Consider the following 24,730-nt stretch of genomic DNA (forward strand, 5'->3'; position numbering starts at 1 on the left):
TTCAAAACAGCAATAACCTTGTTGGACCTTTCATGGCTTCTCACTCGAAGGTCTCAATGCTAGTTTCAAAGTTCCCTAACCACGCCTCTGAGCCAATCAATTATCCCTGAAGATTTTAGTTTCTTGCCGGCGATCCTGTAAAGGCATATGTAGCTAGTCCGGGAAGGTAAGTCAGGTAACGGCTTGGGGTTACCGTTTTTTCTTCCTCGCGGGTTTTTAGGGAGGTTTTGTTGATTTCAAATCAAAAATCGGTTGTACCGCCGTTAATACCGGTCGCCGAGCCACAACAACCCACGCCCAAGCAGATTCCTAATGTCCTAAGCACGATAAGCGATAAGCATAGTACCAGCGCGAGTTGAATTTTTCCCTTTTTTTTCCTTTCAACGAAAGGAAAACCCCTGTAGGACGCCAATTCCATGCCACAATCGAATCCTTTAGATTCCTTCTGTCCCTTGCCCTGATCCGTTGGCTAGGCAAAGATGGGTTAACGCCCCATGCATAACGGAATTGGGTGGAGAAAATCCGCTGTTTACCATGCGTGACGTACTGAACATGAGCCTTTCAGAAAGATCTTATAAAGGCCCATCTCCTCGCCGCAGTAAATTGCGTTTTCTTCTTCTTCAGTATCAGTTCTATATCATATCCTGCTCATACCAATCTCCACAATGTCTGCCGCTGATTTGAGAAACGTTCCTGCTGAGGGTGTAAGTAATTATTGACAACTGTTTTCACTTATATTGATTGGGTGCTAATGAATGATTTATTCAGGTCTCCTACTTCACCCCAGCTCAGGTTCCTGCCTCAGGAACTGCTATGGACCCCCAGCCCAACGGCAATGCCATTCCTTCGCTCTTCCAGCCCCTCACCATCCGTGGTGCCACTTTCCAGAACCGCATAATGCTCCCTCCTCTTTGCCAGTACTCCACCAAGGACGGAAAGGTCACTCCCTGGCACATGGCCCATCTCGGTGGTATCTTGTCCCGCGGACCCGGTCTCGTTATCATTGAGGCCACTGCTGTCCTCCCTGAGGGCCGTATCACCCCCGAGGACTGTGGTCTCTGGGAAGACGCCCAGGTTGAGCCCCTCGCAAAGCTCGTTGAGTTCGCCCACTCCCAGAACCAGAAGATCGCCATCCAGCTTGCCCACGCTGGACGCAAGGCCTCTTGCCTTGCTCCGTGGTTGAGTTTTGGAGACGTTGCTACTGCTGAGCAGGGCGGTTGGCCAGACAATGTCAAGGGACCTTCCAACGTTGCCTACAACGAGCGTTACCCCCAGCCCAAGGAGATGACCCTCGACGACATTGAGGAGCTCAAGGCCGCATGGGTTGCTGCCGCCAAGCGTGCCGTCGCTGCCGGAATTGACGTTATTGAGATCCACAATGCTCACGGGTACCTTCTCCACTCTTTCCTCTCCCCTGTCGCCAACAAGCGTACCGACAAGTACGGAGGATCTTTCGAGAACCGCACCCGTCTCACCCTCGAGATTGTCGACCTTGTCCGTGCGGCCATCCCTGAGACCATGCCCCTCTTCCTCCGTATCTCCGCCTCCGACTGCCTCGAGCACAAGGATGAGCCTTCATGGACTCTTGAGCAGACTGTGGAGCTGGCCAAGATCCTTTCCGACCGTGGAATCGATCTCATCGATATCTCTTCCTCGGGCCAGTCTCCTGACCAGAAGATCCAGCCCGGCCCCGGTTACCAGGCCCACTTCGCCCGCGCTGTCAAGGCCGCTCTCAAGGGAAAGCCCACTTTCGTCTCGGCTGTCGGATCCATCACCTCCGGAAAGCAGGCTCAGGACTTGCTTGATGCTGAGTGCGCGGATGTTATCATGTGCGGACGTTACTTCACCAAGAACCCTGGATTGGTTTGGGCCTGGGCTGAGGAGCTTGACGTCCAGATCCACGTTGCCAAGCAGATTGGATGGGGTTTCGGTGGACGTGCTGGGCTGAAGAAGCCTAAGACTAACGGCACTGTCCCTTAGATTATTTGTATTTGAAGCATTGGGAATTGGGTTTTTATTATATAGTTGGGGTTTTTGTTTATACACACTTATGTATTAGTATGAGCTCTTGAGAGCGGATATTTCATTGAATCTACTAGATCATCTATCAGTTATCTTATCCGATATCTGAGAGCGATCTTACTTCTTAACAAGTGAAACTCCATGAGCCTAGACGCCTCAGGAAAGGGTACAAACAGAAATTTTGAAGAAATACTTGATGCACTTATTTTCGCATGCTTTGTTCCGAGTGATGCCTTGTGAGTGGTCGCCCAATTGCCAATCCGTCATCGGTTGTTGGATACCGGAAGAAATCTTCTGCTATTCCAGAATGGCTCTGCCTAAAATTTTGATGAAATAGAGAAGGCGACATATCGATTCGTCTAGGAGGAAGATAGATTGCTACATGTACATGTGTTGCTGCTGTCTGGGTTACATCTAATATTAGCTCTATATACACCTTTTTGTAAATCACGATTATTTGAGCTCAACGCTGCTTATGTAAACAGGCAGCATTAATGGTAGGTAAGGCTAATATAAGACTTATTTACGCCAATTAGTTATGTAATCAACGTATAATTGGACTCCAAGCACTAATTAGAAGGCGCGTATCTATCTGCCAAAGAGTTTAACTAATTACTACGGTGTGTATTAAAACGGTGGTTTAACGTGGATTTGTGTCGCGCGTATCGCAAAGAAATCTATATGTACCTACATGTAGTCACATGAATTAAACAAAAAAAAAAAAAATACATGTAGTCACAGCTCATAGATCAAGCGAGTGATATCCTATGAATAATTTAGTTAGCTGCCCGCTAGTAGCTACACGCATCCAACTTTTCTAAATCTTCTGTAAATCACATCACCTGAAGACCTTTTTCTATAATCATTAAACCCCCTTCCCTCTCATTACAAGCTCTCAAAAGCAAGGTAGATTTCCGTGTACTCTAGCGTTGTGATCTTTCAACTATGAGTAATATTCTCTCGCGTTGACTGTAGTTGAAAAAAGCAACATTTCGCCATATAAAACACGTGACCACAACACGAAATCAACTTCATCCATCGACATGACAGTGCTTACATGTATGTACTGCAAAGAGCTACAGTACACAACTTTATTTCAAGGGGAACGAAGAAATACCCAAACCACAACACCTAGAGAAGTCAATTCCTCCAGACCATGGCTCTGCATATATATATATATATCTGGGACACATATCTCAAAGCACGGTAAATGCAGCCGAAAGCCCTAACTTCTAAGCATATGTATGTACCCCTGAAATTTTTAAATAAGCAATATACACTCACCATCATGTGTCATGTGCGTAGCACACGCTCAGACAATGAAAGGGGGTCGGGCGGATACGGAACCTATAAACAGATATAAGTGACAATACGGAATCAGTAATACGCTCGTTCAACGTGTTGCTCTCGTTCGGTAACTCCTGCAGTATATAGTTGATTCTGGATGGTCGATTGTCCTGATTTCATCCCGTTTTTCGGTTTTGATATTTGTGTGTGGGGGAGAGACATCACCGCATACGCAGTCTAAATATTTGACAGCAGCTAGATATTCCTTATGGGGGTTTCTTGAAGTTGTCCAAGGCATTAGCATACTGTCTATGATTTCCCCCACATATACGGGAAGAACTTTCTGTCAAAATAAACCCAGCAATCAATTGCAGCAAAAAAAGGTCCAGGCAACAGTAAGCGGGCTGGCCCGATGATCACCCATTGAAGCATTTTGTGGTAACACAGGAAAAAAGTTGGAGGGATTCTCCCGGGTCGTATAGGCGCCTAGAAGTAAGCATTGTCATAAACAATCAACCTCCAAAGCTGGACAACCCACTTACCGACTAATCAAGTATTTTGTCCTGAAAGTCTCGGAATTTTCCAATCTCCTCTCTAGGACTTTATTTGTTGTCTTCCAAATTCTCGTCCAAAAAACCAAGTGGTAGATAACGAGTGAGCAATATTGAGTATAACTTGTACTCCAATCCTTCCTTCCCAATCCGGCTACCCCTGCTCATCGTTCGCGGGTTGGTTCGTGCATACCGACATAAAGATGCAATGCAGGTAGCTTTCGCGTATGCACTATAATTTCAGGATCCCCGTAAGGGTAAGTTACCGAATCCCACGTCCGGGAATATAGCTTTAAACGGTTTGCTAATGAGGAACACTCAGTTATCATCATTACCACTATCAACCAAAAGAAACCGCATGATGGACGGCATCTCATGTATTTTAGTTGGTCAGATGTATCGTGTATGCTCTGGCCATCTCTTCTATCATCTTCGTTGCCCACAGGCTAATCAATCAATACCCACGGTATGCACAGTTCTCATCTGAGCCATAGCCCTCAGGGGATTAATCTCCGGTAATCCTGTGCCTAAATTCTCGTCTGGGTACCCTTCTTTCTTTGCTTTTTTTTGCCTGTGCACCGTTCCCCGCAATCCAAAGGGCTTCTTCCCATTTGGTGTTGAGTAGAGTACACTGCATGCACTAACCACCAGGGATCTCCGGCCATCGCTGTATCCAGTGGATGGATATGAAGTAGCTACTTTTATACCGAAAGAAAGCTTGATCATCGGGAGACAGCGCAACAGTTACAATCAAAAAGCCAATGACAATTTTAAGACCATACATACTTCCCATCTCTGAATTTTGTAGACAATGTTGCATTTCTCCCATGATCCTCTCTCCTCCGGGAAAATCAGAAGGGTAAAGTGGTAGGTATATAAAATTTATACGCGAAGAACTGCCGAGGGTAGCTCTTGTACATGTATCTTATATCCCCACTTCAGAATGTGCCCTAGTCACTACATGTACCCTTGCTTCCGTCTGGAGGTGCACAGGATAATAGGGGAATATTTGCTGCTTATAATGTTAGCTTGATCTGACAACTGTCCTTGCATGAGAAAAAGAAGGCAGGGAAAAAAAGATAATTATTTGAGAACCGCTGGTGACTGAGGTTTGGATCCGGATCTGCGAGTTACGATCCTGCAAGAGCTTACACCACAGGTATGTCATGGTTCTCGTTTGTTCGCGGATCCGCAGTGTACATAAAGTGTAGACGTGCAGCCACCTACTGAAGAGACCGTGGCGGTGGGGATGGCGTGATGGCGAAGCCGCCGTTTGATGCACTTTTCCGTCCCTTCCTTTGCAGACAACATTCAAACCGTTTCCGTCGTCATCATCCTCCAAACACGCTAGCTAACGTGAGACTTCTTTTCCTCCTTCTGCTCATCCTTCTCCTCCTCCTCTTCCCTTCTTACGCCTTCTCTCATATACCAACACTATCATATCACCGCTATGATATTCACACGACGCCAGAACTCGCACCTCGAACACTGGCAACATAACCAACAGGCTTTATGCATCACCAAAGATGGCATATGAACCAATGCACTTGGCCAGAACGAAAAAAGATAACTCAAACTCAAATCGGCTTTCATTAGAAACCTTTCTATACTAATAGAGGAAATTTATGCAAAAACAATCAAACACCCCGAAACCACACCAAAACCGTATACGCAATGTCGAAACACCACACCATGAGGACACCACATTGAGAGCACAGCATAATCAATGGGCACATATGAAAAGTTACACAATAAGACGAAACAAGAGGTTAAATGCCAGGAAAGAGATGAGAGAAAACGGGAATTTGTTGCTACTTAATACCTGGGAATATTTGGTCGTAAGGTCGTCAGCCTTCATTAGAACACCATCTTTTGCCAAAGAAAAGAAGAAAAAAAAAAGAACGCAAAACCAAAGGAAATAAAGTCGGAAGTATATGAATACTTTGGATAGAAGAAGAATAATAAGAAGAAGAAGAAGAAGAAGCTCCGGACAAGAGGATAACACAATAATGTCACAACGCATGCTCCGAATTATTACAAAGGAGTTCAGAAGCATCAAAGAGAGCCTCGGTGTAACATGATAATGTATAGGAGGATGGGGAAATCATGCAGCAACAAAAAGAAGGGAGAAAACCCAAAGAAAACACCACCGTGCCCAGAAAGACAAACCGCCCACACACACCGATCCCCGAGGCCCCGGTTTAAACCAAACAAAAAGAAATAGACATCAAAGCCAAGAAAAGGTGTATACAAAAGGATTTTCTTCTTTTGTCTGGATGCTCCACCTCTTGGAGCCCGCATAAACTAGCAAGTTAATTGATCTCGATCAGAAGACCGAAACCGCTAGTAAATGTTTTTTCTCGAAGAAATATTTATCCTCTAAAGAGTTTTAAATTTGATACTCAAGATCTTGAGTATCAGAACATGGTAGGGAGCCTCCTTTCATGCAAATCATAGCCCCCGAGATTTTCATTTGATTGCGGCCTTCGAAGATGGGACTCGCTATAATGTGGGGATGATGGGGCCTGGAAGCTCGCTGGTAGATGAGGCGGGAAGAAAACCTGTTCATCTGATGACATTGCAGATGTAGGATATGAGGGCGAGCGGTAACCTGCTGGGGAGTATGGGTGATTTGCGTGAGACATGTGAGGGCTCCCAGCTGAAGACATGTGCGGGCTGCCTAAGCCACCAGAAAGGTGGGGGCTCCCTTGTCTTTGATATTCTGATTTTGGCTCAAGAATTGGGGGCAGGGGCGGCAAGTAGTTTGGATTTGAGGTCGGGGGTTGACGATTCATCCCAGGCACCATTACGGAAGGAATTGTAGGTGTCGTCGTAGGTGTTGGGCGAGGTGTTAATGGTTGCATCTCGCCCATTAACGAAGCAGGGTGTGAAGTGATATTCATATTATTGCTATTTCCACGGTACATATTATACTCCGCGGCCTGACGGTGAGTGGAGAATGGAGGCGGGAGCTCCGTTGAAGGTGATAATGAAGCTGTGCGCTGACTAGGGGACGGTGTAGAGTGCGCTGAAGACGGCTGCGAGTCGTTTGGAGGGCGACCTAGAGGGCGGGCACTGGGGGATCTTGGCGGTCTCCCTGGCTTCGGCAAAGTGGGCCTGGCAGCAAGCGCGGCGGCAGTCGCAGCGGCTGCTTCGCTGATTGTCCCAGTATGATGATTTTGATGGCGAGTAAGTGTTGTTCGCCTATTCAAATTATTAGTGGTGTTTTCAGCTCAAAGTGGAAAATGAATATACCTTGTGAAGGTCTTCTGACAATCCGCGTATGGACATTTATATGGCCTCTTTCCAGAGTGTATGCGTCGGTGTCGCGCAAGAGAACTGGAATCACTAAACGGCTGTATTGAGGGCTAAAGTCAGCGAGCGCTATAGTGATACAGCCAATGCGTTCAATCATACCTTCCCGCACGTATCGCACATGTGAGGCTTTTCTCCGGTGTGAACACGGGCATGTACGGTCAAAGCTGACCGCTGGATGAATTGTTTTTCACACCCGGGATAATCGCAAACGTGAGGTCTGATCCCAGTATGTATCCGCTCTACAGAAAAAAATCAGTAAAATTCCCCTTTTTTTTCTACCAAAACAATATAAACCTCAGCTTACCATGTCTAGCCAAATCACTACGACGAGCAAAGCCTTTATTGCATACACTGCAGGGAAACGCTTTTGAGAACGGATCCCCTGAAGAAGGCCGTCCAGGCCCCCTTCCACCAGTGTTAAGTGGGGCAAGTGGCGCAGCCGAGTACTGGCCATTAGAAGTTGGGGCTGGCTGTATTGGATAAGACGAATGCTCTGAGACAGATGGTGAGGTAGATGAATGAGGCGACCCTTCCCGATCTGAAGCGAATTCTGAGGGAGCTGGGCTCTGAGGGTGTTCTCGAGAAAGATATGAGTGCTTCTGAAATTCGATAGCAAGGCCCAAATGAGGGGGCCCAGCTGCTGCCGCGGCAGATGCCCCATCCTTGGTATTAAGAATGTTTGTCAAATCCATATTGGATTCCTTGACTGTTGACGAGTGATTGGGAGATGTGATTTTGGTGGTGGAAGACGAGATCAACTACAATGTTGACTCTAGAAGGAGGGATGGGCTCCGGGATGCGTGCGACGATAGACGCTTTAAGTTGCAAAGGTACCTAGAGCGAAGAGTTGAGTTCTGGTAGGTGAGATTTCCGCAGTTGTTAATAGGCGGACGATTTTAGGTGCTGTTGATGATGGACGGACGGTACTTGATTAAGTGGGAAATGAAAGCCGGCAGTGGGTATGTATGTGTGTATTATGTATGAGTGTGTGCGGACTGTGAAAGCCAGTTCTGGAGGCGAGGGTGTCCGTGCGTAGTCGTAAAAAAGAGCTAAAGACCCGGCCCAATATTCAAGCAGGCCCGAGAGACGACGCCGCAACCCAACAGAAAGGAAACCAAGCAGATACTGCGGATGCTTGTTACAGGCGATGTGTTTGTCCTGGAGAGCTGTGCAGGTTCCCATCAGCAACTGGCGAACCAACGGTTGGCACGACGCCCTGACCAAAGAGGGGAACGGGGAATCAAGAGTAAACGGAGATAGGGAAAGTGTGCTTAGGGCTTGACGGCTACCAACCTTTTCCAAAAGAGAAAACCAATTCAATAATGCTTCAACTTCTTCACGCGCAGATACCCAGATATGATGATAATAGAATTCCGAGTCACTGGGATTTCTAATCAAGATGGCGTCAATCACAACCCCAAACCGTGTTTTCAGTCCGTTCCAGCTGGACGAGAATGCTGCGAACGTATGGGGGGCCGAGCTCTGTTGATGTCAGGTGTTGCAGTTGTCCCAGGCACCAGGTTACTGAATCGAGTCCACGATTTTTTTGACCTCAAAAAAAAAAGATGGAGAGTGAGGGAAATGCGCTGTCTTTATTCGTCTGCTTGAGCCTCAAATATATTCCTTCTGTCGAATCTCTCTGTTCAACTTGCAAGATACTCTTATTTGGTAAAAACAAAAATTATAAAGTAAAATTTGGCGAGGTGAGCTTAGAGCTTGGGTTGCAGGATAAAATGTGGGGGGGGGATTGGTGGGTAACAGGCAGGAGCTCTGAAAACGGACACAAATTTTGGCTCTTTTAGTCTGCGACAACAAACTGATATTAATCCTCGTTTTGGCCTTTCTTGACCACCGCAAACAGTGTCTTTAATCGGAATTGATTCGGTCTCGTAGTTTTTCGGATAGAGGCGTGATTTTGGAGGACAAGCGAGTGTCCAGACTGACTGATTATGGTCTAAGCGGTACTGCGCAAACCGACAGGCGATTGATTCGGTCGACTCGATGGGCAGGCACAGGGTTGCTAACTCAGCGGGAAAAAAGTGTCCTACGCTTCAATGACCGGCAAGATCACTGCGAATGGCTGCAGTAGGGATAATGGAATGGCAAGAGAAGCGTGATGTGCGAAGTGAGAAAAAAAATCTGTATAGAACGAACAATCCTGACTGTTAGATCCGCCAATACCCGAGAAGAAGAAGACTTCTCTCCATCAACCCTCGCCCATGTCGAGATCACTTACGAGGTCGTGGCAATATTGCGGGATAGACAGCAATTGGTGGTAGTCTAAATGCCCGAAAACCGAGAATCTGGAATCGGTACCTGGGACAATGATGATGTCGATAGTACCTAGGGTTCTCTTTGAGGTGGATGGTGCCTGGAAGCTGGTTACAACCCAGATCGGATGATATCGAGAATTCGGCAAAAACCAAAGAATGCAGAGGGCGGCGACAGGTACTAGTATTAATATTACGTGGTTCGCGAGTCGGATAGGGGACCGGCGGTCAGTTGTAGATTCAATACCTAGCGTATATCGACATAAGGAGTAAATTTGATGACGCGGGGCGGTGGTTGTAGGGATTCTTCGAGGGGGTTAGGTCTAAGAGTGGAATAGCTATGGCGAACAGGTGCGCGGACGACGGTGGTACTGCTCGAGTAATTGGTGAGAAGCAACCTCGACGCGGCTTTTCCTTTTTTTTTTCCCTTTCCTTTCTTTTTCTCCTTTTCTATTGGTCTAGAGGGGGGTCGTACCGTAGCGGGAGGTTGTCTAGATAGATTCAGACTCGATTCTTCTCTTCTTTCAATACTAGTATACTTTGGCAAGGCTATGTGACAGTACGGGCCAGCAAGAACTACCAGAGTAGAACAAGATGTGTGTGAGTGAATGAATGAAATATATGTGTGTGGGTGGTGGGCATGTGTATCATCTCTGCTCTACTTCTACATGTATGTATGTGTAGAGAGAACACTCACGAGTTACGGAACTACAGCTAATAATGGTACTCTACTGCCATGCCATCCCCACGACCACCACCACCACCACCCCTCCTCATAGGTTGATTTAGTTGAACCACAGCCATCGAGGGTTGAACAACAAAAAGCAAACAAACCTATGAATAAAGAAAAGAAAATAAAGGGGAAAAAAGACGAAAGAGATAGCGAGAGAAAGAGGGCGAAGAGGGCATCAGGAGCAGTAGCAGGCCCCATCGACAAAATCCAATAAGTTACGGGGGCATATAGAGTAGACAGGATTAGGCTGGTAACTGCACCACCCCAGAGTGACTTCACGGGGTTCCCGGAATTCTTAGCAAAAGGGCATCATCGTGGTCTGTGCGAAGAAGCATGTTCAAGCAGACAGGGATCTGAGCAACAGTTCTTCGAGTTAGACGCTAAAGGTCGACTTGCAGGAAGCACGCCGGAGGGGAGGGGTGGAGAGACCTGGCGTATGATGTTGTCGTGGGCAGCTTGTTAGAGCATACCGCAGTAGTTTGGGTAAGCGGAGGTGACCACTGGACATGGACTGGGGATGGAGGATAGAGGGCAACAAACAAGTGTGTGGGTGGGGACGAACTGCTGGGTTCGACCAGGAAACTCGTCGTTTTAATCTTCTTTGCTTTCAGGTATCAATAAACATGCGTCAGCGACGGTTCTTCTTCCCGGAAAGAACAACGGGAGAAACCGAAGATCGTGAGAATGATACTTGCACGAAAAACGTTGTATCAAGGAGACAAGGAGTGGGTAGCCATTCAAATAGTGTCCGTGCTGAGCGGCGGCCCAGTGGGACCAGAGGCTCAGTTGGAGATCCAGGCTGCGCTTCAAATTGCTTGCCCTACGTATCACGTACCTACCGCCCAATTAAGAAAGCATGTACTCTATTCGCATCACTCTGCCTGTAAATTGTGCATGGGAGGTCGTGATGCTGAACAATAAAACCCTTCCGGAAGCCCTCTCTATGTCCTTTGCTACATACATAACCCCTTTCGCGGCTGAAGATCGTTCGGAGGAAAGGGTGGAGGCGAGGCGAGGAGGATGAAGAGGAGGAGACTGCTTCAGACCACCCAGGCCCACGATACGCCTTCTCGGCATAAAAGTGAGTGATAGTCAGGCATTCCGATACCGAATTCACAATCCCCGATGGCCCCCATTTCCGGTCACTCCATGTGGCTAAATCCCGATTTGCTGCCCTGGCCGAAAGACATCGTCATAATCTATCGCTACTGAGAAGTGGGCAATATATCCCATTCAACACCACATATACATCATAAATACCATTGATATAGCTGTCGATAATTCTTGCCACTAAGACCTGAGATCCGGAGTACCAGAAATCTGACACAACGAAGTGATCCTATTTCCCTCCTTCCTAATATCATCCTCTTCATTTCTTTTTTATCAAAACCATCCCTACATGTGTCTTCTCAAACGCTCGTCCTGTATCCAACGGTACGATCTTTAGGTACATCCCTCATCGCTGAACCTATCGCTCTGTACATGACATATACAAGCTAATATGCAGGGTACCAACACAAAAAGTCAGGTTGGGGTAGGTACTAGCTTTACATGTATGATGACTTTGACCAAAAGCATGCCCGTAAAGCTCCGTACTTCTATGGCCTGGCTGGGCAGGTCAAAAAGCGCGTGTTGCTCACATGGCCAGTAACGAAAAATAATATGTGGATGAAGGGAAAGAAGTCTGTCAATTGCGCCATGCTGCGCCTATCCCTGTTTGGCGCCGGTCCACTTTTTTGGACCTTGCTGTGCTTCGCGATTGGCTTGGACAAAGCCAGCCACTCCAGTTCTTTTCAATTTCGTTCCCCTTTTGGCTTGTGCGGGACCGTCCGTGCGTAATGGAACCTCTTCTCACGCATAATTGCCACGAAAAGGTTACACTGTGAAAGTAAAATATGCGTCCCCCAAGAAAACCTCTTGATTGGACTGTACAATATGCTAATACTCACATTTCTGCAGTGGAAAAAATTGATCTTGCCGACTACAAGCGAGAGTAGAACTTCATCTACAAATATGCTCTGGATAATTCCCTGGGAAGCGAGTCAATCCGAGAAGCGCGTTGTTATGCCAAAATCACCTCCTCTATAGGAGGAGACAAGGTATGTATGAAGCCAACTATAGAGGAAGATATCTGCCAACCTGATCCTAAAATCATCGTCTATATCGAGGTGGACGAGGGGACATCTATTCTGATACAGCCGTGAAAACCTTCAACCTTTGTTTTATATGTTGGAAAATAAAATATAGATAATCGCTGCTCACGGAGGCAATGGCAATAGACAGCTTGGAACAAAAGAAGGCCGTCCCCGCCCCTTGTGTAAGGCGCCTTCCGAAATAACATATTATGAGCCTGTTGTTGCCACTAATTATCCGCCATCGTCTCGGACAGTGCTTCTTCAAGACTTGATATGTCAAGATATCATAATTCACATAATCTGGTCAATTATCAATCATAATTCTCCCAGGTATTTCGACAGCATGATTGTGGCAATCATTGGTTGTTTCAACTTCAACCTGTTTTATCTAATTATCCTGCTTTTGTTTTTGTTTTTTTGTCATCTCTTGGAGCTAAAGTATGGTAGACGGGTGGGCTCGCTCGCTTCACAGGAAAAATTACGTTACAGCTGTGTGGTTGGGCTTACTATTTTCCGTCTGCGTTGTTCATTATCTCTAACCAAGGATGCCCCTGCTGTTATGGACGTGCATTATGGCTCTTAATAGAGATTTTGAGGCCACCCATCCTTCTCAACTCCCCGCTTATGGAACTAAAATGGAAGATTCTGAATTCTCCGCCATGGTCATGCTCATTCTGTCATTGAAGTCAGGTCTCCATGATAGGAGGGCATCTGCGAGTAAGTTTTGACCATAGTCAATGCACTTCGTGGACTCGCACCATTAGGATCATCAAACGTAACTCGATTCAACGAATATTACGAGCCTTTTGATGGAGCCATCGGCGCTTTCACCGATCTGTAACAGGAGGATGTACCCCATTGCATTACTTACAGGTGTCCCTCTCATTACTGCACGCACTACAACTCAACTTTACAAGCACTACATACTTCTGCTGCTCTGAAGTAAAAACGTATGCAGGAAAAAGACACAACCAGGAAATACGGTTGTTGGAAACTTTGTTTTTTTCCGGCCAATTTTGGTTATGTCTACATACTGTACTTATCTACGATTCGTCCGGGCTGTAAGATCGCAATCGCAAAGCAGAACATACGTCGCCAGACCTACAAAACATACATCGAACATTCTACTCTGCCTACCCCAGGAAACGGCGGTGATGGTGGCGGAAACACGTACATAAAAAGAAAGAAAGCCCGTGGAACACCAGGGGGGGGGGGGCCGGATGCGATGCATGCGGCACTCTTTGACCTTACCCAGCATATATATGATATCCTATGTGGGCCATGCATATATCTACTCTAGAGTAGAGTACAAGTTGCAAGAGAAGAAGTTACCTACCTACCATACTTGTGTAGAGCATGTGTAACCCACTTGCACCTCAAAACCAAACCCGTCTAGCTAGAGTAGTAGGCATGCGACGTATTCGAAACGACCCTTTGCGTCCCTACCTACGCAGGAACCTCGGATATATACTCTCCGCTTAAAATGGTTTCAAACACCGGTTGGTGGCCCTAAGAAGGATTGGATTGGAAGACACATCGCAACTTTTGGCGGTCATGTCTACTTCAAAGAGCAAAGTTCGTGACATATGCGATGAGCCCGGCCATGGGGCACGTTTCCTCTACCAACTCTACCGAAATGAAGCAAGGAGAAATGATACTAAAAACGACTTTTGCCTAATACCCCAAGGAGGGTTTCTCGCTTCGATGAGTTGTTGTTGTTCCCTTACGTCCTACCTACCTACTCTAGTCCAGTCGCTTCTGGGCAGAGATCATACTTTGCCACGTTTGGCATTGGCCCAAACCCTTCCTTGAATTGTTGATACGATGCTTCTAGGAATGTAGTAAGATTGAAGAGTAAAAAAAGGCTCGGGAGATCCACTTTGTACGTAAAGGTCTCCGAGTGGCTTGCGCGAATACTTTAGTAGGTAGGTAGTCAGGCACCGAAGATGACGGAGATCGCCATCGGAAAAAGTTTGATTTGCAGAGTGCACATCAAGCCCGTGCTGCTGTGCTGTAGGTATGGAGTTACTGGAGTAGGCAGTGGGTTTCTTCTAAGCTCTTTCCCACCAAGCGGCCCTGGTTATTCCCTCAGCGCTGGGGATTGTATGAACCGTCTGTGCACTCCCCTGGGGGAAAGGCTTCTGGAAATGAGAGTAGTAGGGATAGCCCGTCAACTTTCTCTGCTGTCCACTGCTTGCTTGCTTGCATTGGACATTAACTGTTTCGCAGGGCGACGCCAAATTCTCGTGCCAACGCACAGCCGAAAAGATAAGAAGGTTCGGAGTCATGATCCGGGCAGAAGCTACTAGATGAGAGAAAGGTCGGGCATTCGGTCGGTTGATCGGTGGTACCAGCGAGACCAGAGTCCGAGGTATGTAGGTATATGTGCTACGGTATAACTCCCTACCCTACAAATCCGTCCAATCATTTGCTTCTTAAGTTCTGCCGTTAATACGAATTCGACAATGCTAACTATTGTGATATTTTTAGATTTAGTACAACTAGCTCCATTCGGCCAATTTAGAAAGACCAGTAATGTTTCTGATGTAGTTATCCTACCTTTTCGTCGGAACAACTCCACTCACGACCTGAAGCTACCATCGTGAGATGCCGGGACTCGAGGGTTTGAATTGAAGATCTCCACACACCAACCGCAAAGGAATCCCCAGCACACATCCCTGTCACAAATCTGAGGCTCCGATTCCCGAGCAGATGTTTGGTTTGGTAGAAGATGTTTCGACTCAGATGTCGCTACGGGGTCTGCCGGTGCACGCCAGGTGCAAGTTCCGACCCCCCGAGCAAAACCTAACGTACAAAAAGCACAAAATCCCACGTGACTGTCATTTGCGGGCTAGCGCTCATGATCGCCCAGATCCAGCACGTTTTCGCCACGTTCTTCCGAAGCTTCCCTTTCCCCTCCAACGGGAGAGGGAAGAAGCCCCTGAAACAAATCTTCTCCAAGGATGAGCGAGCGCCCAGCAAGCGCAAACATGCTAGTGTGCTTTCTTTTAATTAGCCAGTGCGCTTGGAGGGCTGTTGCGACAGACAGGACAGAGCAGCACGTGGAAAAGAGCGTGTTTTAGACGCAGGCACAAGAAAGTGCGTGCGCGCAAGAGATTTGGAGAAAGACTATCAATCATGGATGCGTCACTCGATTCCACCATGGAATCCATGATTCCATGTCAATTACTTCTTTTGCTTCTTCTTGCTCCACTCTATGACTCCGCAATAAGATACCGCAGTGGCTCAAAGACAGAACTGAACGAGCTGAGCCGTGCATAGCTCATAGGTGTAAGTAGATGTACCTACCTACTCGTATTTCTCTGACGTTTGTGGACGCGACTGATATTGCATGCCATACAAAAATACGCCAAGCTCATGATTTTGGGTGTATGCAATAATGGCCCAGTTCAAAAACGTCAGAGAAATACTAGTATGATGGCAAGTTACTCTACTTGAACGCCCGTCCGATCTCAGCGCACTGAAAACTTTCGCCCGCGATTTGCGATTCAAGTTGAGGTTCAGTTGAGCTCGTGTGTATGGCAGGTAAGACCTCTCTCGCATGCTCTCGCTCGCATGGCAGGGCAATGGCGGAACGGCAACGCAATCCAGAGAAAGTACGGTACAGCTATACACATGGGATATGCATACCTGTTGACGTTTACTTCCCCCACCCCCATTCTACGGCCCTCCTCCACTCCCAAAAGAAATTTTTTCTCTCTTTCCTTCTTTCCCTCGTTTTTTTTTTTTGACCTATGAAGAGCTTGATTCAGTTATTTAGGTGGTAGTGGCGTATATTATTGGGGAAGGGAAGGGCATCGGCGACGGTTGCGGGTGTGTGAGTGAGAGTGTGTGGGTGACTATCTAGGGCTTCTGGAAGGAAAAAAAACGAAAAACGACGGTGCTCGTGCCCTCTTCGCTTGATGTTCTACAGGGTCAAGGATCAGGGTTATGTGGAGTGAAGTCATATTAAGCGGCGAGGATATGTACGGTAGACGCTCTCAAGGGTAGGCTCCAGGGTAGGGTGGGATTGGCCACGCTGAGGACTTGGTGAGAGTGGTGGTGCGGGGAAGGTGTTATGCCGTATGTGAGCGTTTCCATCCTTTCCATCCTTTCGATCCTTTCCCTTAATTCTTACCCCCATTCCATACAACGGACGACCGGGGAACGGAGTATCTGGTAGAGTAGAGTACCTACAGCTGCGCCATGATCGCAATTGCAGTAGAGCAGGTATCCCTGTGCTGTACCTATGCGGAAGCAGCCTGTCTGTACTACGGGTGCCGGGGTAAGTCTCCAGAACTGAGGCCATGGTTGCAATAGGCCAAAGTTCTGGAGACTTACCCCGGCACCCGTAGTACTCTAGAGTAAAACGAACATGTTTCTCCTGAGGTCCACCGGCACCCCATATATGCTGTGTGTATTGAATGTAGATACTAACGCATGTATGCACCCTGATCAATAGGATAGCTTATATTACATGTACTCTCAGTAGGGGGGGTACATGCTGTGGATTGCTTATTTGTGCGATGTATTATCTGCCCACGTTCAGGCTTCGGTTTCTAGAAGGAAATCGTGGCCATCCTGGTTCATGTACTCTACATGGCGTCAAAGAGAAACGCAGCACGAAAAGAAGAAAAGAAAAAAAAAGATGCGCTTCAATCGCCCCTCCCTTCCCTCCCCAGCTTGTCCACCCATGGTACAGTTCATCTCCCTTCCATTAATTAATTAAATAATGCTGTGGTGGATATGTACTGCGGTACGTGCTACCCCAACAGGAGCAAAGGCCAAGCACCAAGCACCAAGCACCAAGGACGTTCGCCCACTGCTTGCTAGCAAGTAGCTAGCAGGCTGTAGTTAGAGTAATAGCAGTAAAAGCAAGGCAGGACAACAACCACCACAACAACAGCAGCACCTCCGCAAGAAGCTCCCCCCTTCCCCCACAAAGAAAGAAACTCCATCCACAGCCTCTGTAAAAAAAAGAAGGACGTGCAGAGAACAGAAGAAGAAGAGGGGCACGCGACGGAATGTTCTCTGCCTTACCAGGGGGGCCGGACGTTCGGCAATGATCATCGTAGCGTGGCCTTCTCACCGAGCTCACCACCCGTTCAATGGATATGTATGTAGCTTCTAGAAGTATTCCCGCGGGGAGTGTTCCTGAGTATGATATCACATTTCTGGCTCAGGGATCGTATTTTATCGCTCAGTTCGTGTTTCCTGTTCCCACCACAACCACCCCCGGGCTTCGCTCTTGGTTTTGATACCGATCTTTTTTTTTTCTTTCTTTCTTGCGCTGTTCGGCTTCCGCTTTCTGTTTTCTGCCTTTCGATGCTGTGGCCGGATCAATGTATAGGCGCCGCAAATGTCCGTTTCTTTCCTCCTCCTCCTCCTCCTCCTCCTGTTCTAATTGCTAATCCAATCAACGACGTCCGATTCGATATGACGAAGTGCGTGGGCTTTGAGGGAGAAAAAAAAAAACTTGGCCCTGTCTGCTATTGATTCTGCCTCGGCATGTATGGTAAATCGGCGTCGGTTTTTTTTCTTCCAGAAGCCCGTTGTTGTGTCGTATGTCGACGAGTCTTTTTTTGCTTTTCTCTTTGCTTTTTGCTTTTTGCTCTCACTCTTCTCACTCTTCTTCTCCACAAGCAATTCTCTTCAGTGTCTCATCCGTACCGGGGCAAGACAGCGGATATTCGCCCGCTATCACGCATGTACCTACTGCGAACATAACTATCCTTCTGAAGAAATCCTTCCTCCACCCTCCGGTACGTACAAAAATAAGTTTGTGCACCGTACTGGGGAAGCTCTTTGGCATATCACATCTAGATTCCTATCCCATGTGTGTAGAATATGATTGACGCCGTATTCTGGGTTATGATCATCGTTATTCTTATTGCATCGGGCTTTCTCTGCCTACCATCCTCTCCCGCCGTGCCCTACCCATGGAGGGTGTGCTTTCTACCGATTGGCCCGACGCCATGAAGCTTGCCGAAGGGAACTGTCCATCCATATCCATCGGACGGCTCGCTCGCCTTGTTAGCTATTGTAGTTACTAGCTAGGTATCGTACCGCAGCTAGCTACGTCGCTGTGTAACAGAACAGACCAGACAGTGGCCGGCCGCCGTCTGTACACTCGCCCGTTTACCTATCAATCCCTAGGAGCCATGTCTAAGAGTAGGGTTAACTGCAGCTCATAGAGCACTCCAGAGCAGAGTGCCTCTTTTCTCTGTCCCTGTTCGTCTCATCTCATTCGTGCGGGTAGCCGTAGATGTTGAGGTAGAGACAGGAACTCTGCGGCGTCGGGCGTAGTACCAAGGTCTCTTCTTCGGCGGTACTCTACCATACCCTACCCTGCCTTGTCCGTTTTTCTTTCCCTTCCTGCAAGCCCGTATCTAATGCGGTATACCCCGGCTCGTGTCTTTTTTCTTTTGTGCCGGTTTTGTTTTTCTTTTATCTGTACTCTACTGTTAGTCGAGACAGGCACGGAAGTTCTATCTTTGTCTCGGGTTTCCCTGAAAGCCGTTGTCATATTTTCTTTCCGCCCAATTCGGATCAGTAGATAACTATAATATGATGATACCTACTCGTAGCTTCATAGCGTTTCCGAACACGACCAATATTGCATCACATACAAAAAGGTGGATTTGGCGCTTTTTTGTATGGTATGCAATAGCAGTCGTGTCTGGAAACGTCATGAATTTACGAGTATAGCAGTCTGGATGCTAAGTAATCTACGTATATTGGTAGGTAGTACAGAAGGGAGGTTCTTCTTGTTCTTTTTTTCGTCCCTGCATGATCTGATCGGTCATATCATGTCGTTTATATCTATATATGCAGGGCGGCGGTAAAATTGAGTAGAAGTGGGGTTGGGGGGGAGGGGAAGGGGAAGGGGGGGGGGGGTGAGATACGAAACAGTGGGTTAAGGGGTTGTTTTATTTTTATTCTTATTTATTATTTATTATTTTTTTTTTTTTTTATTGTGCGGTGCGAGATGAGGTGAGGAGTACATACTTAGATGTGATATGGGGTACATACTCTAGCTGGTGTAGGTACATCCGTCACCATTGGTCTTTGGGCAACTATCATGGCCGTTATTTTCCTTGCCAAGGCTGGCGCGGTTCCCCGTAATAGTTTTTTTCTTTTTCTTTTCTATGGTTAATAGATAAGTAGCTAGTTAGTCTTGTACTCTAGTTAGCTAGTTACGGATAGATAGTTATGAGGAGGTATTTAAAATAGGACTGAACTAACGGAATAACCATCAAGAACAGGACTGCAGCTTTATGTAACGGTAGGCCAGCTAATTAACGGCGGCTGTCCTGTTCCTGAGTGATATCAAGTAATGTCTTGGTGCATTGGTGATGCATATTTCGCACAACTGCACCTGTTCCGGTGGTGGTGGTTGAGGTTAACTGATCAAGAAGATCAGCCAGCTACTAGGTACGTACGTGATTGAGTCGATGTCTTACATATGGCTTTGGGGGGGGGACGTTGATATGTTGGGATGAGATAGTTTCTAGAAAGAGGATCAGTTGAGATTGGTTTGAGTCAAATATATCACCAAAAAGCAAAAAATAGAGCATAGTTACATGTACATATGTCTTGTCCAGTACTCGGCCGTCCGGCGTCGTCATGAACTCTCAATCGTTTCAATCACTCACGCTTTCTAGTTAGCTTGCCGCCGGTCAAGCCTCTCGGTTGCAACGCCTGTAAGATTATTCATTACCAACAGTCGCACAGCAGCGCACAGTAATTAGGAAAAGAACGAGCCCAAGAAGATGTTTGTCACCCAGTGGAAGCCTGGGTGCTCTAGGTATGTAGCCCTGTACATACATGCATATATTTGTAAGTGCTGTGGCCGGAAGCTTCCTCGGGTGTACCCCACAGTTTATTTACTAGGTAAGGTAGGTTGTAGAGCAGGTAAACGATCACAACACCTGCATCGTACGTAGGACAGCATGAAAAAAGGGTTCCTCCCGAGCACCCCCGATCGTGATCTCCTTCTGTGACACAGACACGGACGATGTAGATAACTACATGATGGATTGAGGTTCCATGAAGTCACGTCTGAGTCAGGCCACAACTACATCCAACAGAAAGGCTTATCTCGTACCTGTTAAAATGACATTGACAGGGGGAGGAAGGGATAGCTCCAAATGTCATGAGGTTACTGTTGTTATTTATGAGGCGATTGGGGACTTTTCTGTATCATTTAGTTAGCTAGCGTTAGATACTTGAACCGCAAGAATGTTCCGTCGCTTTTCTTTAGGTAATGCGATTGTAAATAGGATCCTGTGTCAGTAGTTAGGAAAGCTACAGCTCAAGCCCAGCTGTAGCTACCCCAGTTAGTTTGCTAGACATTCCTGCTGAATTAATGCTGATGCACAGAAACCCTAAGCAGAATATGGGAACAATTGCGAGAGTAACGACGATGACAACGATCTTGCATGGTGAAATGAGGCGAAAGCTTGGTATTCGTTCCTGTCCGGGATGTGCAAGCCGAAATCCACTAATGGGATGTGTTACTCTAGTAGAGCTAGTAGAGTAGCCTCGTATCTCTAAGCAAATAAGATTGGAGGTTTCAATCAGAACTTAGTGCGAACCAGCTGCAGTTACAGACCAGATCGGAAACCTAAGGACCCTAAGCAAAGTCGAGAGATTGATATTTAATTAGATTATAGCCTATTCCCTACTCGTAGAGTAGTTACATGTACTTTGAGGAAACATGTAGGAGGGGGGGGGGGGGGGCTACAGTACTATAACTACTTACATGTAGCAGCTGTGCAGATCACGAGATTAGTTAATGATTCCCCCGAATCTGAAATATATTCCTTCTGGATTAATTCCTTATATTAAGAAAAGGAAAAGAAAAATAAGAATTAATTTACGTAACGCTTTTTTTTCTTCGATGTGCCTGAGCCTAATGAAAGAACCTTCTATGTATAAGGCGTCAGGGTCTCCGAGATCCTGGTTACTGGGATGCCATTGCGACTGGCCGGGCTGGCATGTCAACGCACGGAGTCGGCCAAAGCGGTTGCAGGCCAGTAGGCCAACCATCAACAAATGTTTCTCCCAAACTCCTTACAAACTGGGGAATCATCGAGAAGGCTGTCCGCATCTTAGTAGGTATGTAATCGACGATATATTGAGAGATCAATGCGCGCCTGGTGGACATGGTATGTAGTGAGAAGATAATAAAGTATGTAGAGTGGAGTAAAACTTGTAAGGACTCGGTGAATAGCATGCAATATGAGTACTAGGGACTCGAGGGCATGCAGGGATCCAAGTAGAGGAGTTTCTGGCTAGCTGGATTACCGCCAAATGCCTTTTCAGGCACTTTCCCCTGACACGAGTACCTACTCCATAGTAGATTAGTTAGAACCAGTGGGGAAAGAGGGATGCGCTGGCATATCGGATTAATTCGTATATCGGTCTTTCGATATGGAAATCAATATGATTCAATTCTCGAGCTGACTGCCTACTAAAATCAGGCTAGTTGGGTAGTTGTGCAATGACCTTACCTGCCGGAATCTACCACGACATGGTGTATGCCGCTGAGGTTCAGTAGCACTGCTAGGAAGTACATGTATGTAGTGCGGGCTAGTTGAAACTTCCCCTTAGGTCTTCCTGCTCACCAACATTTTTAGCAAGTATACTTCCACTATAAAAACCAATCAATCGAGATAGATTGTATATAACTCGCAGGTCCCTGTATATAATATTCATATTGCTTCTATGCAAAGCATTTTGGCGGTGTTGGACTATCCCCTCCTAGATCCCATGGGTTAAAGCTGTCGAATCTGTGCAGCGGGAAAACGTTCCAGATCGGGCACATTTGGCGACTTAAAAAGAGGGAAACGATTTTTAAGGGATGAACTCTAGGAGCTGCTGCAAAGAAATGACCCGTGAGGCAGTAGACGTCATATTATTGCATGCGCATGCGTTTGGTAATTGAAACCAGCTCCCTGCGTCAACGCTCATGTTAGTGACGGACGTGGCTCAACCATGTGCGAAGGACGTTGAAATAAGAAGCGGCGGGTCCAAATTGAAATCCATTGAATTTCCTCCAAGCTGATACCAACGATCAAAATCGTAAACTTTTCATTCCGCCACTTACCTCAATGATACTCGTGGTAGATCGGTTGAAGTATTATCTATTCATAATTTTTTCTCTCACGCGAAAAACTTTTTCATTTGTTCGTTACGCGGACGATCATCACATTCGATCTGAAGCGGTGTTTCGTTTTTGTAAATCTGTTTTTCATAGTCAGGGACGATTCCCCTGGAAACCAGGCGTGTACGTACTTAGCATAGGTGCTGGTATAGTAAAAAGACCCTCTAACAGTTCAAACTTCTGCTCTATTATGACCCCGTGAAGAACATCTCGTCCCGGGCACACATGGTTCGTCGTATCTACAATTGTAAGTTGAGTTTGAAATTTCTAATTGATGATCTGATCTTTTGGTATCAGCCAAGTAGGTATCTTTCCAGGCTCCCTAGACAGAAGAATATATTAATACGATACCATGAAAGTACATTGTTCCTTTTATATAATTTATAATTTAGGTTGCATACCATACCATATCTATATGTACTCACACTAGAGTACCATATGTAGAGTGCTACGCATCCCCAGTAGTAAATACTACACCGGAATTTGCTTTTGTTGCGCACATTGATATTACTCTGGAAGATCAACTCTCGCACCCTATCATCCCTGGTACACAAAATCAACCTTCATTTGTAGGCACACTATTTGTAACCGGGGATATGGCATCCTTGGCGATATGAGTGCGACTTTGCCGATCTAACCGGGAAATTTACTGAGTGCGCACCCAGGTATACGTAGCTACTCTACATGTGGTAGCTACACAGTTACAGCAGCAGCGCTGTAGTAAGACATCTGGCCTCTAGAGGATTAGTCAATGATTTTTTTTAAGTATAATACATTCCAGCAATAGTCAGCAATAGTCAGGTTTCACTGGTAGTTAGAGCAAGATAATATGTACTAGATAGCGAAGATGTACTAGTGGTTACAAGTACTTACCAGCGAAGTGATATCCCTCGACCTTCTCTCGGGAACACAGATTTATCCTGCATGAACCAATAGGGAGCGCTCATTTTTAGATTCTGTGTGAAATAAAGTTCTTTGCGGGGTAAGTATTTATGCAGTCATCCATTTACTATCTGAGACTCTTCCATCAGGTTATTGGCCATCTATTTTTACAGTGATCTCTTTTAGAGCGAAATGCATCAGCCTAGGTGTTTAGATGTGAGACCCTTTTCCCACATGGTAGTAGTGAGGAGACTTGCTGTATGAATTGACGATGTGCTCTAGTGCCATCCCGGAGCGGAGCCGGCTCGAGCTTTAGATTTGGACATAACAAGCCTAGGACCTTACGAGCCCAGGTTTGATGATATTTGTGGGCTCGAGCTTTGGGCTCGAGCCAAATACATGGATGTATGCAAGTATATCATTGACCCCTAGGCCTGTGAGTGTGAGTTGTATATGCATTTCGAAACCATCTGTGCTCGAGCTTATGTTTAGACTAGCCCAAGTATGTTCGTGAGCATACAGCGACAAGGTTACGGAACGTAACCCCGGACCACGTAGGTGGTTGATAGCCCGAAATTCCGACAAACAAATGACCTAGATTGGGGGGCCTTGCGGTTACTGGAGCCCGATCGATTTTCCATACAAATTTAGGCCGTAAGAGAACTTTGTCAACCTGGACCTGGCTTTCCTGTTGCTTTTCTGCTATCACAAATTAGATAAGGCCAAGCTTGAAACCGAGTGATATTCTGTGAACAAAATGATAATTTTAGTCAGCCAAAAATTTAAAGATCATTGTTCGAAAATCGAATGGGGGGCTTCTCTGGGTACGTATATCCCCTTTATTAACGTTTTATATGGTCTATATCATCATGAATTCTCCAATATGGCTGAGCATTGGGAATTGATGTACGTACGATCTCTATGAAAAAGCTATAGGGCGTTTCGCTGACTTTTAGACGCGGTAGACCGTTGTAATTATTTAGGATCTACTCAATATACTTGAGGATATTCAGCATATGATATTTAAGCCATATTTTTGTATCTAAGCACGAATACATGCCCCGGCGCCCACTATATATATATATATAGCTAATTAGAGAAATTAGAAAACCCGAGAGCGGAGGGAAAACTCAGCAAAAGAATTTGTTATACCTACTTCCATTCGCTATGTATATAGAAATCTCGCTGCGCCCTCCACTAATATATACGCGCGGTCGTAGAACCCCATGAAACTTCTTTTTAAACCTCACCCCCTTAGCGATAAATTCCCGTGATCTTGTATGGCTATGGCGAAAGTAATTTTTGTTAATTGTGGTACTGTATGTTGCTTGACCTAGCGGCTTATTCATGACATGTACTTGTTT

At 46.3% G+C, this 24,730-nt stretch overlaps 3 protein-coding genes across 3 annotated transcripts; 1 reads left to right on the forward strand and 2 right to left on the reverse strand.

Moving 5' to 3' along the window:
• Positions 1–665: 665 nt before the first annotated feature.
• Positions 666–1,980, forward strand: LAJ45_06567 (uncharacterized protein; the record flags this gene model as incomplete). The annotated part of the gene is made up of 2 exons (XM_046116130.1): positions 666–704; positions 769–1,980. 2 exons carry the CDS (start codon positions 666–668, stop codon positions 1,978–1,980), a joined length of 1,251 nt encoding a protein of 416 aa, XP_045970791.1.
• A 4,297-nt stretch (positions 1,981–6,277) lies between these two features.
• On the reverse strand, positions 6,278–7,870 carry LAJ45_06568 (uncharacterized protein; the record flags this gene model as incomplete). The annotated part of the gene is made up of 4 exons (XM_046116131.1): positions 6,278–7,064; positions 7,116–7,216; positions 7,278–7,417; positions 7,483–7,870. The coding sequence occupies 4 exons, from the start codon at positions 7,868–7,870 to the stop codon at positions 6,278–6,280; spliced, it is 1,416 nt and encodes a 471-aa protein (XP_045970792.1).
• A 2,586-nt stretch (positions 7,871–10,456) lies between these two features.
• LAJ45_06569 (uncharacterized protein) lies at positions 10,457–11,258 on the reverse strand (the record flags this gene model as incomplete). Its single annotated transcript, XM_046116132.1, has 4 exons — positions 10,457–10,534; positions 10,611–10,636; positions 10,722–10,780; positions 11,143–11,258. The coding sequence occupies 4 exons, from the start codon at positions 11,256–11,258 to the stop codon at positions 10,457–10,459; spliced, it is 279 nt and encodes a 92-aa protein (XP_045970793.1).
• Between the last annotated feature and the right edge of the window lie 13,472 nt (positions 11,259–24,730).

The sequence above is a fragment of the Morchella importuna genome (genome assembly GCF_003444635.1).
Source record: "Morchella importuna strain M04M26 chromosome Unknown Morimp01GS019, whole genome shotgun sequence".
Classification (NCBI taxonomy): Eukaryota; Fungi; Ascomycota; class Pezizomycetes; order Pezizales; family Morchellaceae; genus Morchella; species Morchella importuna.